Source organism: Anguilla rostrata, chromosome 9 (assembly GCF_018555375.3).
Source record: "Anguilla rostrata isolate EN2019 chromosome 9, ASM1855537v3, whole genome shotgun sequence".
In the NCBI taxonomy this organism is placed as follows: Eukaryota; Metazoa; Chordata; class Actinopteri; order Anguilliformes; family Anguillidae; genus Anguilla; species Anguilla rostrata.
The window spans coordinates 3,361,781-3,377,500 of NC_057941.1; the positions used below are offsets into that span (position 1 = coordinate 3,361,781).

Below are 15,720 nucleotides of genomic sequence, written 5' to 3' on the forward strand. Positions count from 1 at the left end.
CATGTTTAATCTCAAAAGAGCTTGTTGTATCATTATTCACACCAATAAGCAGGTTTTGCAGTTCGTTTTTTTTTTTGTTTCTTAAACAGAATTTGGAATTTTATATTTATTTTTTAATGTGTTGTAAATTAAATTTAAGGACACAGGATATGAAGTTATGAAAGATATGATGCAGAACTTATGTTTGACAATAATTCTTCATGACAAACTTAATTCAATACATATCCAATAAATGCAACTGAACAAACATAGGCCTAATGATCATCGTTATCCTGTGTGAAAATGTAAATAGTATTTGTAAGCCTGAACTCGTTTATCCTCCAGAACAAATTTAGTAAATCGATTATCTACTTGCAATTGTGATATCATCACAACAAAATGGCTTTGAGGAATCAGGCTGGAACACTGTACTATATAGTGATCTTTAGAAATAAATACATGCTGGCGTACTCTCTATTTGGATGTCAGTTCTGCGTCCATATAACCACACACACTTAAAGAAGGCACCGGTAGTGAACAAATAAAAAGAAACACCAATATGAAGTCAGTTACGTTTTTTGCCAATACAGCCTGCAGACACCGCAACATAGAACCCACCAGTTTTTTTGGAATTATTCAGAAGAGACACACATGCCACTTTATTCTGAAGTTTACTAACTAATCATGGTCTTCAGTCAAGTCACCTTGATATTAGAATCAGGTGTCAGATGTCAGAATCAGGTGTCTTAGTGCTGGGCTAAAACAAGAACCTACATCCACATCTTTTTCGGGTAACATTGGACACCCCATGGACTACCTGTCCTGTTGTTTTCCACGGGGTCGTTTATTAAAATTTTTTATTTTATGACGCACTTAATTAAGCACAGGTAGCATGTTGCGCCATAAATTCATTCACTTACTCCGCAGAAGTGCCAGGCAATGTTTTGAATGACTCCAATGTGTTGTCTACACACACTGTGTGCAGGGTTATTATTTTAGTTTTTGGGCTATAATATTCCTCGATTTCGCTATCTTAAAATGTGTGCATGCGCGCGTGCGTGCGTGTGAGCGCGCGCGCGTGTTAAACAGTTAAATGCAGAATACCATACTGTAAAGAAAACAATGTAGGCTACGCACAAAATTAGAAATAGAATCTGCTTTTGCACTTTGCAATGAAAGACAATGGTGAAAACGCTTGAAGATGGCTAGTGATGCTGCAGAATGCAACATTGCGCAGGAGGGGGGAAAATCCCGTTTGCCAGCGTCACCACTGGACTAAAACGAACATTTCTGACAAAGATGCGTTACATTTAGCTGGGAAGACGCGAAAGACGGGTGCGGAAAAGGGCAGCAATCGGACCGGGCTTCAGGACGGCAAGGAGATGGAAGGGGACGGAGACTGCAGATCTCGACAAATTCAATGAGCTCATTCTCGCAGGACGAGATGGAGGGCGGGGTTTACAGCATCATCATTTCAGTGTGCATTGTACCGCTGCTGATGTTGGGCATCGGAAAAAAAGGCAAGCCATGGATACGGATCCGAGGAATTTAGGCCTTACACCATCGCGGAGATTAATTACACGGTAAGGGCAACGCATTTTCTCCTAGATTTTGCTTGAAATGCACTATGATAACGAACGCAAATGTTTAAGCTTGGCGTTTGGTTGGAAAAAAAAAAAAAATAGTCGCCTGTTCATGCAACCGGTTTAGCGACCGCTAGCTAGTTAGCTAGCCAGTGATCGATTTATATTGCACATTTCCAATGCAGCATAATTGGGGGTCATTGTTATTTGAGTCCATGCAATGTTGCGAGAGCTGTAGCTACATATTTTACTTGAACAGTGTGAACTGAACGTGTATGTGTAAATGCTATGCGTGTGGTAGCCTACAAGCTTGGCCTGTGCCAAAGGATGCTTCAGGCATTTCAATGATGACAAGTGAATTGCTGCTGGTGGCTACTCAGGCTGTCGAGTCGGAAGCTATTTCCCAGGCCATTTCTAACAATGTATAGGCATCTTCCAGCTTCGCTTTGCTGTGGTAATGGGAACCGTTTGCTTTCAATTCAAACAGTGTTTGAATTTAGGGTGCAGTTGTTGATGTGCAACGTTTTTTTTTTTTTTGACGCGTTGATTGTAACGTCAGGACAGAGCGTCAGCCTGTTTTGCTACCGTGGGTTTTCTCCTCTTTCCATTTTGCGCTTGTTGGAAATCCACCAGCACCAAGGCGTCATAACCACGGTACAGTTATCATTTCCGCTTTATTGTTCTGTATTAGGTGAACAATTGCACGAGCCTGCTGCCTTCGTTCTTAGTATAAAAAAGATAATTATTCTAGACTATATTCATGGTTTAATTGATATTTAATGCAGTCATGGTCCGTGGTGGTTAATAGCTTAAAATTGTATACACTTCATTTGTTTTAGTCATGCGTGATGATTATCTATAGTTAGATCTTTATGTGACCTTCATTCGTAAATGTTGGTCTATATACTTATACTTCAGATACTATATAATCTGGAACTTAGAATTATATTACACTAAGTACAATAATAATTTTATTACAAATGTTGACACTGCTCTTACCTGGCTGGCACATATAAGGTGATTTATTTTGGTGTTTTTGAAACTTTTATTCGATTACTCAGTTCTATAACTTTGATTAAATGTGAGCTGCATCAGTACCAAGCTAGCTTTCAAGTGTCCGTGCCTACTTGCCATTGATATTAATGGTGAGCAACATGTAAATGTGCACAGTAGTTGCAAGAGGTCACATAGACTACTACTGCCAGCCTCAAACAACATTGCAATCATAGAATTCAGAGTGAAGGCTATTCATTAAAAACAAAATTATAGTTGTATAACATAATTTCTCTATCTCTGATGACAAGCATTTAGTAGTAGCTGCCTTGACAACAAAGACAGTCATGGCAGAGGAGCCTTGAATTTAACTATTTGATAAATGTTAATAACAGTTGGGCAGAAAGGGTGAAATTGGATTATACGGCTAGGCTACATGCCATTTTCCTTATTTTGAATGTGCTTCTCTTGTATGCATTTATAAAAAATCCTATCTCTTACATATGATGAACAGTAATAACTCTTTATAGTGATCCATTTTAATAGGTAATTTATGATCCATTCGTCACCATCTTATTTTTGTAATAAGAGAGTAACTCTTCAGCTGCAGCCGTCCAATGGGTGGTGCTGATCTCAGACATCCAACTGAGCGAATCAGATTCAGGACTCGTCTTCGCTTACAGGGTCACTGATTAAAACCCGAGCCTCTGGCACAGATGCAGTGAAACCGACAGACTGGAGACCTGGATCCAGTGGTCACCGATTGCATAACCAGGGTGATTACAAGCTCAGAATCTGTGTGGGAAAAAAACTGTTTTTTTTTTTTTTACTGTCTGTGAAATGGCTGTGAACTTTTGGAGCTAGGGTTACTTGGAACAAACCAGACTGGTCTGGAATTTTATAAATGTATTACTGAAAAATAATCTGGGGGGACCGAAAAGCCTGCATTATTCAATACCTGCAAAACCTCAGAAAGGTGTTACTTCTGCATATTATAGTTCTTTTTTATTTATTGCAGCAATAGATTTAACATTTCACTTAAATAGATTTCTTGGATTTTTTGTGATATTTGCATGCACTTGTTAGAAAGTTGATTGTAGGTTTAAATGAGCTGAACAGATACTGTTTTTAATTCAGCAGAACCATTATTAATAACATTTCTTTCAGGAAACCTGTTTGTCATCCACCCAAAGTTGAAAAGAGGTCTACATCCTTGGGCTGGCAGCAGTACTCTGGACCTGTTTCTGTAACTAGTTGCTGAGCCAGTGTTCACAGTGAGCTGGCAAACAATGCATTAGTGTTTTTACGGGCTTCCTGATTCAATTTTTGTTTTTACTGCCCATAGTACAAGAAAGCATCCACTTATGCTGCTGAGTTCCTTAGCGTAGCCTACATCTGGGGTATCCTCAAACTCCAGTCCTGGAGATCCACAGCCACCGCTGGTTTCTGGAATTTTCTTCCAATCAGCTGCCGATTCAGAAGACGGGTCTTTAGCCAGGGCAGCATGGTGGTGCGGTGGATCGTGATCCGCCTCGGGACCTGTGTGTGTGGAGTTACCCATTTTTATGAGTGTGTGAGTGAGTGCTGTGTGTGCCCTGCGTCCTGTCCAGGGCGTATTCCTGTGTCCCACCCAAGTGCATGCTGGGATAGGCTCCAGCACACCCCCTTCTCTCCACCCCCCCCCCCCCCCCCGGCCCCCTGATGAGGAATAAGCGGGTTAGATAATGGATGGATGTGCTCTTTCTTTAGCCAATCAAATTAAGCACTTAAGTGCAGGAACACATCAAAAACCAGCAGACACCGCGGCCCTCCAGGATTTGAGTCTGACATGGCTGGCCTTACATGGTGGCTCTCTAATTGGGTGAGACTGCTTCCTTTTCGCTGCGGCCAGAGTGGCTGTAAACAAGTCATCAAGCGTAATCGTTTGACTTGCGGTGATGGTTTTTATTGGAAATGCATGTTTGCCACGTGTTTGCAATTAAGTGCCCCCCCCGCTAGCAGCGCTGCCAAGATCAACCTCAAAGCATTTGTCCCGTTCACACTCGGATGAATGCGGAACAGCTGGTAGCCCATTAAAAAACGCACACGGATCACTGCGTAAACCACCGTTTGTGCTGCGGCTTCAGAAAGACGAGAGTAAATATCCTTCCTTCGTGCTGGAGCGTAAATTGATCTCTGGCAAAAATCTCCCCTTTTTGCTTACTTATACAGGCCGTAGGCCACTAAGGAGAACTCTTACCTGATCAAACCTCCAGTGTAAACAAAACCGGATCGAATTGGTCTTAGTCCACACAGGGAGCTTGGGGGTCAGTCAGTAATGGTGAGCACAGTTAACTACAACACCAGTGCCTGTGAATCTGCTGTCAATAATCCTGGCCTTGGCGAAATATCACTGCTACCGGATCCAGATACTCTGCTTGAGTCCTGTCAGATTTTTTTTTTTTTTCCGGCACTGGTTATAAATAATCATAGTTTCCCCTTCGCGTGTTAAATCCCGATCGCGTCCCCGCCGTCGAGGCAGTACGTGTCGCGCTTTTTTTAGATGGGGCGACATAGCTCAGGAGGTAAGACCGATTGTCTGGCAGTCGGAGGGTTGCCGGTTCAAACCCCACCCTGGGTGTGTCGAAGTGTCCTTGAGCAAGACGCCTAACCCCTAACTGCTCTGGCGAATGAGAGGCATCAATTGTAAAGCGCTTTGGATAAAAGCGCTATATAAATGCAGTCCATTTACCATGTAGAGGAAGTGCAGGCCGGAGCCCGTTGCGTCTGGCGAGACGGAACTGGGTCACGGTGCCAGTGCGGCTGCGATGCGCTCGGCGCGTTCGGAATCACTGGGGGGGGGGGAGTCGGGCCCCCCGTGCGGCCGGAAGAGTGTTTTTTTTGACGGCTTCGTGTTTTCGCCTCTCTCTCTTATCGCTATCCGCCGTTTCCTTCGCGGCGTGTTTGCCGTCACGCGCTTATTTATATCGGGAAATGTCACCGATGACGACGGGAGCTTATTCCCGAAAGAGAAAGTGAATACACCTCCTTTCAACATGACTATGATAACGATGATAATGAAAATGATAATAATATTTATTTATTTATTTATTTATTATTTTTTATTTATTTATTTATTTATTTATTTATTTATTTATTATTATTATTATTATTATTATTATTATTATTATTATTATTATTATTATTATTATTATTATTATTGCCGTATATTAGCTCCTGTATTGGGAGTTTCCTACAGGCTCTACTGCTCTGATTAAGACTAGGAGTCTCTGTGTTGGCTCTAATGGATCACATTAACTGCGACAGGGCATTCATCATGATAATCACATCTTCAGCATCTGTATGGGGGTGCTTATCCTCGACAAGATTCACCACCCCAAAACGACTCCACTCCCAACAACCGCAGTATGAATCGCAGGAGTGCTGGAAATCTCCCAATAATACCGGTGATCATTTTCCTGTCTCATTAATGCGTAAGGTCTCTGGTTAGATAATCCGAAGTTTAACTGTGGTATTTTGCATAAGAAGTCCTTGGACTAATATTTGGAGGTGATTAATAGTGTTAAAAATGAAATAGGCTTTCAGTACTGATCCATGAAGTAGGTAATAAAAATGCGCTGATGGATTGTGGGTAATTGATTTTCGCCGCGTTTGGCCGCTGGAAGGACTGGCAGCGGCGTCGCCGTCACACGCCGCGGCGGGAAATGCGTGGACGCGAGATGACCCCCGGGGTCTTGTGGGAAACGCGGTTCTCATTAAGCGACTTGTGCGCACGCTGCTAATTCGGCTAATACAGTGCGCTGAAAAGTGTATCAAAGTCGGCAGTAAGGGTTAAAAGTGCACAGAACCGCAGAACGATCTGAGAGCGATGCTGCCGTCGCCTCGCAGAAGGTATTTATGCCCGTAGTCAGCAGTGCGTTTACCCTGATGATGAAATTAGGATGGGAATCGATTGGATTTAAGTTGCATGGTATTTTAATATTAGCATCCCGTTTCTCAGTCGCGCTTGCAGATAGTGAAGGATTTTTTTTTCTATCCGGATGTTTAGTTTCTGGGTTAATGCGGCATTAACTGCCGTGGGTCACGTGACTCAGGCCCAGCAGAATACGTAATCATGGAAATGTCTTTGTCTGGTGTTCCCTTCCAGACTCCACAGTTACAGCATCACTCCAGGAAACCGCTTCAGCGGGTAGAACATTAACACTGGGAGTGAATGACAGTTAAGCCAGTAAAAACTGAGCCTGAAGGTTCTCTGGGATAGATGTCCATGGTTGTACAAAATATTAACCCACACGGTAATCTGTCCAGTGTTAATTCACTAACCAAAACGTTAGAGTTGAATTAACACTGGACATTTTACAGTGTGTACGCTTGCAGTGTGCCCTCTTAATCACAGTTGTGTTTTGGTTGCATGCATGCACAAATTCACTCGCTCTAGACCGTAAGAAACGTAGGGGCAATATTATTTTTGTAACTATGTTTGCTCACCCTCTAGGCTTTGCAGGGTTCTTGCCAAAGGCCTGAGCAAATGCCCGAGTTAGTAAGCCCTGCTGCATAATGTGTTTGTTGGCCCTCTCTGCCTGTTGGATATCGCTGGCCTTTTTTGAATCCCGGCCAGTTGTTGAGAATGCAGAACAGCAGTCACAGTCCAGATCTCACAGATTTGTTAAATGTACAGGAGCTATGGGGCGACATAGCTCAGGAGGTAAGACCGATTGTCTGGCAGTCGGAGGGTTGCCGGTTCAAACCCCGCCCGGGGCATGTCGAAGTGTCCTTGAGCAAGACACCTAACCCCTAGCCCCTAACTGCTCTGGCAAATGAGAGGCATCAATTGTAAAGCGCTTTGGATAAAAGCGCTATATAAATGCAGTCCATTTACCATTTACCATTTAGCTACAGAAAACCCTCGTACAGGGTTTACATCAGAGCTGCCCAGCCCTGTTCCTGGAGATCTGCCGTCCTGTCGGATTTCACTCCAACTCTAACACAGTGCACCTCGTTCGACGGCTCGAGATCTCGTTTAGCAGCTAATTAGTAGACTCAGGGGTGGGAAATTAGGATTGAAATGAAAACCTGCAGGATGGTATATCTCCAGGAACATGGATGGGCAGCCCTGCTTTATACATTATTCATGTGGTTGTCAAACAAGAAATCCAACTTTGGCCCAAAACCAGAGAGTGTTTGTGCTCAAGCTGATGCGATATTTAAATCAATCTAAATCAATCTCTGTACTTTTCATGTGTAGGTCAATGATGTTCACTCTGTGCACGAACAACCTGTGCACTCTTTTGTTAGCACACTTCAATTTCCAGGTCCAAATACTCCTAAAACGGGAGCGCTGTCGAGCCCTGCTATCTCAATTACAGATAGAAAGTAGTTCTCATACTGTGTTTATGGTGAGATACTTGTGGCGTCTTCTGTTTGAAACAGCACGTTTACAAAAACATTTCGCAGGTGAATGGCTATGGGTGTACCCAAAACAAGCATCTAATCAGCACAGATCGTCATTTCGGCGCTCGATGTGGGACCTCAGCCGTTCCGGAGGTGCTGTAAGCGCTGGCAGGCTGAGCACGGCGGTGTTTAATGGCGCACGCCTGCCGCGCCGCGCGGTAACGAAAGTGTACCGTCGGGGCTCTGTGCTGATTGAGGGACGGGAACTGGGTTCCTACACCAGGAAGAGTGCTGAGTAAGGGGAATTTTCCCTTGCCTCATCACCGGGGAAGGATGTGGTGCTGTGGGGCCTCCGCTCCGCTACGCACCGCGGGCCTACAGAACGAGAGCCGCCATTTTGAGCCGTGATGCTGCCGTTGCGCCCTTGAGCAAGTCCGTGCTTAGTTATGGGGTCTGCGTGTGGTTGATGTCTAAGTGAGCGGCCGCTGAAGATCTGTGGAAAGTTGTATGTTTTCTGTAGTGGGGCAGGTTCAGGGATAAGCTTATTATAAACCCTGTCAGAAATGTGTCCTTTGTCCAGCCTGTGTCCTTCAGCATCAAACCACAATAGCAACTGTGGTACTAATCCAAGTTTGTAAACCATATGCTTGCATTGCCTTTAGACGAATATTCTGGAATCTTGAGAAGATGTCCAGGTATTGGCCGAAAAGGTGGAAACACTTGGGTAAATGAAGGACACAAGGTGTATTGAAAGCAGGGGTGTCCACACAGGTGTGGTTCCTGAGTTAGAAAGGTAATTAATATCCCAGCATGCTCAGGGGCATGTACAAGTATGCTGGCAAGGCCAGGTTGCCTATAACAGGGTTACTCAAATCTGAGTAGTACTCCTGGGTTTCATTTTTTCCCTCCAATCAGGGACAGATTTAAACCTGATGCACCAGGGGAATGCACCTCTGGCCAATCAGTGACATTGCTTAACTGTACAATTAAGCAGAAGAGAGCAGCACTACTGAGCTTGAGGCCCAGACTTGAACATCCGTGGTCTATAATTTTGGCTAGCATGGCCATGGATGTGGCTTTTAGCCTTTGAAAGAGGGGTGATATGGCATGTTTGGCAGGAGCCTCAACGCTGCAGGCAGGTCATCTTGCTGATGTTTCAGTTAGTACAGTGTGTGAGATGAACAGTGTGTGAGGTGAACAACTGTGTCAGTTTGGAACTCTGAAGGAGAGGCATCATCAGCAAAGGGCATCTTTGGCCAAGAGTGCATAAGGCTGGGCTGTGATGTCCGTGCATTAGTTTGAGGTGCAAGGCTAAACAGGCGAGCCACACTCGAGGGCAGTATGAGTAAGAGGGGGTATTTACAGGCACTTACAGTGCATTTTACAGTACTTCATTCAGCGTACTGTAAAATGAGAGACGATGAGAGGAATGGGTGGGAATTGGACAGGAAATGACTAACCAAGCACACTGGAAAAATCTTCAGCCATTTTCTCAGTGTTTGTGGCGGAACAGGACTTAAGAAATGTTCCAGTAAGTTCCAGACATCGTGGGTGACTGACAGCGAAACCTACAATTCCGTGTAGTCCTGCACAGCAAACAGTTAAAATGGGGCTTTAGTTCATTCAGTCGAAAATTGCTTTCTTTGTTTCCTGGAGCTGTGCGTTGTATGTTTGTCCTTATAGAGTGCGGTAAGTGCACGTGTACCAATCTCTGACTGCCATTGAGCGGCTGATTGGGGTGCCGCGGTGGTCTGCGTGGTGCTGGAATGGATTTAGCCTTTTAACACCCCCTACGGTAGGCTTTCCTTATCAAGGCCTTCACCCGCATGTTTTTGGGAGATGAGCGGTGGCCCTCGTGTTCTCCGTGTGGAATGAGGTGCGCCCCTCGGTGCGGTGTCGGGGGGGGGCGGTTTCACACCGCCGTTATCGCGCTACGCCCTCGGGGAGCGCGGGGCGGCCCCCGTCACGCATGACCACCCGCTGAAATTGAGAGCGCCTAACTTGCGCTCGACACGCATGAGAGGTCTGCTGAGAGAGAGAGAGAGAGATAGGGGAGAGAGAGAGAGAGAGAGATAGAGGGGGGAGAGACAGAGCGAGGGAGAGAGAGGGCATCTGAAGGAATTTATCTCGTTCCTTGTGAGAAGAACTCTTGGATGGTGTCCACACAGAACATCATGGGTGGCAGTGTAGTACAATGGGTAAGGAACCGGGCTTGTGGCCTAAAGGTTGCAGGTTTGATTCCCAGGTAGAACACTGCCGCTGTGCCCTTGAGCAGGGGACGTAATATTAAGTCTCTCTTCATATTCCTTTACTTCTTCCATCGGGAGACCTGGGTACTTTTGGCTTTAGGAGAGTTGTAAATTTCAATGGTCAGAAAGTAAAAGTCCTGCCATGTGTTTCTTCAACCCGCGAATTCAGCCAGCTTATTTCACCAATTAGTTCTACCTCCTGGCTGAAGAACTGTGCTAATTAGCAAATCATGAGCAATTGGAACAAAATACTGGGGAGAACTTTTGCTTTCTGAACCTGGATTTTCCACCTCTGAACTTTAGCTTGGGATGCTGTTTGCATTTGTTTGTGGCTTTAGTTAGCAACACAGCCATTCTGCAGACAGTAATGACTGTGGTGTTCTAGCGGAATAATCCTCATTATTTGATCGTTTATTAATCACTTGCACTAAAACCACTGTGTGTGACCAGCTCTCCAGCGTTCCTATTTCATAATGAAATGCGAATCGTGTTAACACTCCGTCTCTGCGCCAAGATAAGGGCGTATCTGATGGCATTGGGGCCAGACGGTCTGTCGTAGACTTCATGTCGTTCTGCAGCACTCTTTCACACACTGGGATGTCAGAGCTTTGACTATCCATTGCTCTCCCAGTAGCAGTATCAGTGTCCTTGCGATCACCAACCCTCTGTCTTCCTCTCTGATGCTTTCTGCAACGTAGCGGATGACCCTAATGCATCATGCTAAATATTAATAGACTCTGTTAATTGAGCTCTTTGTGTATAGTTTGCCTGCTCATGTGTTAATTACTTTTCCCACTTGCTAACCGTCTTTAGCTTACCCATTTGGCCTCAATTAAATCTTATGTGTTCTAGACTTGATTAAGACTGGATCTCAGTTTACATTCTGAGTATCCCACCACGGCAGGTTATGGATGGAATCCCATCTTGAAAACCTGAATTACTGGACAAAGTCAGGTTATCTGGATAGCTCCTGCATAATATTCAGGCTGGCACTGTGTGTGTTTTTGTGTGGTTTGCCTCCTTGTGACCCTGGGCGCTGATATTTTGAGAAGAGGCGCAGTTTTGGCCTGCTGACTTTTGGCAGGGATATACAGCATTGTTTCTTTCACACTTTCGTCACCCACACATTTACATAAACACAGTCCCGGTGGTTTTTTTAAAGCACTGGGCTGACAGCAGCGCGACAGTAATAATAACCATAAATAACGCTTCATCTCGCTTGCAAGTAACACACAGAGAGGCCTCGGAAGAAGAAGCAGTGCTGAGCTTTAACCGAAGGACCGTGTTATCCCTGTATGTCTGCGGTCATAGAGCCGAAGGACTGTGTTATCCCTGTATGTCTGTGGTCATAGAGGCGAAGGACCGTGTTATCCCTGTATGTCTGCGGTCATAGAGCCGAAGGACTGTGTTATCCCTGTGTGTCTGCGGTCATAGAGCCGAAGGACTGTGTTATCCCTGTATGTCTGCGGTCATAGAGCCGAAGGACCGTGTTATCCCTGTATGTCTGCGGTCATAGAGCCGAAGGACCGTGTTATCCCTGTATGTCTGCGGTCATAGAGCTGAAGGACTGTGTTATCCCTGTATGTCTGCAGTCATAGAGCCGAAGGACTGTGTTATCCCTGTATGTCTGCGGTCATAGAGCTGAAGGACTGTGTTATCCCTGTATGTCTGCGGTCATAGAGCTGAAGGACCGTGTTATCCCTGTATGTCTGCGGTCATAGAGTCGAAGGACCGTGTTATCCCTGTGTGTCTGCGGTCATAGAGCTGAAGGACCATGTTATCCCTGTATGTCTGCGGTCATAGAGCTGAAGGACTGTGTTATCCCTGTATGTCTGCGGTCATAGAGCTGAAGGACCGTGTTATCCCTGTATGTCTGCGGTCATAGAGCAAGGACCGTGTTATCCCTGTGTGTCTGCGGTCATAGAGCTGAAGGACCATGTTATCCCTGTATGTCTGCGGTCATAGAGCCGAAGGACCGTGTTATCCCTGTGTGTCTGCGGTCATAGAGCCGAAGGACTGTGTTATCCCTGTATGTCTGCGGTCATAGAGCTGAAGGACTGTGTTATCCCTGTATGTCTGCGGTCATAGAGCTGAAGGACTGTGTTATCCCTGTATGTCTGCGGTCATAGAGCTGAAGGACTGTGTTATCCCTGTATGTCTGCAGTCTTAGAGTGTAGCATGAGCTGCGTCATCGCAGGTAGTTCTGTTATGGAAAGTTAAACCGAGGGGTGATTATTGTGGGGTATCCATTACAGTAGCACACAACATGGCTGCCTTGGTCACATGACCAGAGGGGCAAGTGTTGTTTTTTTTTTTGTTTTTTTTGGTTTTGTGAATTGGTTTTGTGAAAACAGGCTCCTGCAGGCTTACAGATGATAGAGGCTCAAGAAAGAAACAGAGAGAGAGAGATCAAGAGAGATAGATAGAGAGAGTGAGAGAGAGAGACAGAAAAGCTACCTGCCTCTGTTTCTCCATTTCTCCTCAAGACAGAGCTGCAGTGTGGAGTGGGGGGGGGAGGGGGGTGGCTGCAGTCCACGTGTTGCCAGGGAGACGCCCATCCCCCCTCCCCCGACCGCATCATAGCCCTGGCATTAACTCCAGCCTATCGGGGCCGTCCGTTGTCATATCTCCTCATGTATGTACACCGCACTGCTCCCTCCGTGCCAGGTCTTTTAACAGGGCCAGCACATCCTCTTACGGATGGCCGCGTTCACCTTCAGACACGTGGAAATGGACTGTGTGTGCGGTCGGGAACACCTTGACACAACAGCGCATTTCCATAAAGGACAACTATATACATGTCCTGTATGTAAATGTATGTGTGCACATACTTGTCTGTGTGTGTGTAAATATTTGTATGCGGGTGTATGTAGATTTGTGTCTGCATGTGCATATAGATATAAGTGTGTTTATTACAGTTAGTCAGTTAGTCCACATGACCAGAGAACATTCCACATTCAGCAGTCAGCCTACCCACACTTAGGCCTATCTCTCAGATTCTTGTTGCGGTGGTTATTTTGAACATGACTTTGGAGGTGTTCACTGAAACAAACTGTACATATATAAATATATATTTATAAATGTGTCTAAATTCAAAGACAGTGCACCTGGTTTGAAGGGGATTCCACAGGCAAAGATGAGACTGTGCTTTTGGTTCTGTTCTCACGAAGGTGCTTTCCCTCACCCCACCTCCACCCTCCCACAGGTCATCTGAATGCTAGGATAATGGGGAAGAGGAAGGACTGGAATCCCTGGAGGTCCTCAGTTCATTTCTTTGTGGCGGTGGACATTTCCGAATGAGAGCGTTCGATCCGTAGCATCCGATCCAATGGCGAAGAAAGGACGTTCCAAGGGGGAGAAGCCCGAGGTGCTGATATCCGCCCTACAGGCGGCCAACGAGGACCTCCGGTCCAAACTGACCGACATTCAGATAGAGCTGCACCAGGAAAAATGCAAGGTAGGCCCCGGGTATGAGCGGCGTCCATTTTGTCCTCTTTCCTGGTATGTGTTCTAATCTGCCACAGCGTTGGCTTATGGAATAACTCATTTGAAGATTTTGTTAATTGGGGTCTTATTTGTCTGGATAACTTGGTTGTCCACCCATCCACAGTGGTAAATATCTAGGAAAGTCCTTGAATAATGATGTGACTGTGTCCATAGAACACATAGGTCTGTCTGTTGGGATGGCAGGTATCCCATCCACCAAGTTACTCCTTGGTGGTGTGGCATACCCCATACCTATACAGCACCGAGAGTTTGGGTTCAGGGTTCCCTACAGAAATAACCACAATTACCACAGACTCTCAGCCCTTAAGAACATTAAGTTATGTATCTTCTGACCTCATGTAAACAGACAGAATTCACAATTCACGATTTAGCTTTTTTAAAAAAAACTGTACTGTGCTGGTGACAAACACTGCCCCCTGCTGGTCGCCGCTGCAGGTGAGCAAGCTGGAGCGGGAGAAGGTGCAGGAGACGAAGCGGATCCGGGAGCAGGAGCAGCACCGGCACACGGCGGCGCTGACCGACCTGCGGGCCAAGTGGCACGAGGAGAAGCAGAAGGAGCTGCAGGCGCTGCGGGAGGCGCTGGTGCGCCAGCACGAGCAGGAGCTGGCCCGCACCGCCAAGATCAAGGACGGCGAGAACCAGAAGCTGAAGGCGGCGCTGGGCGCGCTGCGGGACGGCAGCGGGGAGAAGGTGCGCACCGCGCTGACGCTGGAGGCGCGCGAGGAGGCGCGGCGCTTCTTCGACTCGGAGCGCGTCAAGCTCCTGCAGGAGATCGCCGAGCTCAAGGCCACCAAGAAGCAGACGGACGAGGCGCTCAGCAACATGATCCAGGCCGACAAGATGAAGGCCGGGGACCTGCGCACCGAGCACCAGATCCACCAGGAGCAGATCTCCAAGATCAAGTGGGACTGCGAGCGCGACATCCGCAGACTGGTAAGTAACAACGGGTCTGATGTTTCCTGCTGGAGGTTCAGTACGCGCGATGGGACTGAATGTATGTATGCATGTATGATTGTATGTATGAGTGTATGTATCATGATATATGCTGTCTATTGAAGTTATGTTTTTGAAAGGTGATTCAGTAACACAGAGTCCGAGACAAATTTCCCTATGGGGACAACAGAGTATCTATCTGTATATCTATCTGTCTATCTATCCATCTATCTGTCTATCTATTGCTCAAAACTCTCTGTACTCTGAATAATGGAAACTCTGACAAATAGGCACTTCAGGTGAATACCACAGACAAATGAGTAAATATGTTTTGTACAGAAATACATAAGCTTGGATTTATACTGTTCTTTTACTTGTACTGAGAGCGACAGTAGATAAATATTCTAGAAAAATAGACAGCTGGTCTCTTATTGCTCTGTTTGGTAAATAATTGATGTGCTGAGATATTATACTGTCTGTGCTATGACAGGCTAGTATACTGTATTCTCTGTAGTATAGCAAACCACTGATTCTTGTAAATTTGTGGTCTTGCTGTATGCAGAAAGATGTTTATGTTTGCATAGAAGCAGTGTGTGTGTGTGTGGCAGTGTCTGTGTGTTTGTAGGAGCAGCGTCTGTGTATGCGCACGCTTGTGTGTTTAGGAGTGGTGTGTTTGTGTGTGTGTGTTCGTGTAGGAGCAGTGTGTGATTGTGTGTGTGAACGTGTGTGCTTGTAAATGTGTGGGTGTAGGAGCAGTGTGTGTGTGTGTTTGTTGGAGCAGTGTGTACATTTTGTCTGAATGAGGCATGTGCTTGTGTGTTTGTGTATGTGTCCATGCATGTGTGTGTGTGTGTGTGTGTGTGCAGGGCCAATGTGTGCATGCTCGTGTGTCTGTGTGTGTGTGTGTGTGTATGCGCATGTTTATGTGTGTTTGTGTAGGAGCAGTGTGTCTGTGTGTGTGTATTTTTGTGTGTGTTTTTAGGAGCAGTGTTTGAATGTGCGTGTGTTTGTGTATGTGTCCATGCTCGTGTGTCTGTGCGTGAGTGTGTTTGTAGGAGCGGTGTTTGTATGTGCGTGTGTGTGTG

General features: G+C 45.8%; 1 protein-coding gene across 3 annotated transcripts in view; it reads left to right on the plus strand.

The window, feature by feature from the left end:
- The first annotated feature begins 1,111 nt into the window (after window positions 1–1,111).
- Window positions 1,112–15,720, plus strand: part of jakmip2 (janus kinase and microtubule interacting protein 2) — a 31,625-nt gene continuing 17,016 nt past the window's right edge. The window contains exons 1-3 of one of the 3 annotated variants that reach the window (XM_064349836.1): window positions 1,112–1,562; window positions 13,401–13,652; window positions 14,138–14,635. In XM_064349836.1, the coding sequence (XP_064205906.1) occupies window positions 13,524–13,652; window positions 14,138–14,635 (627 nt within the window). In that variant the 5' untranslated portion in view covers window positions 1,112–1,562; window positions 13,401–13,523. The remainder of the gene's footprint in view (window positions 1,563–13,400; window positions 13,653–14,137; window positions 14,636–15,720) is intronic. The other 2 variants (XM_064349838.1, XM_064349837.1) reach the window with 2 other exon arrangements.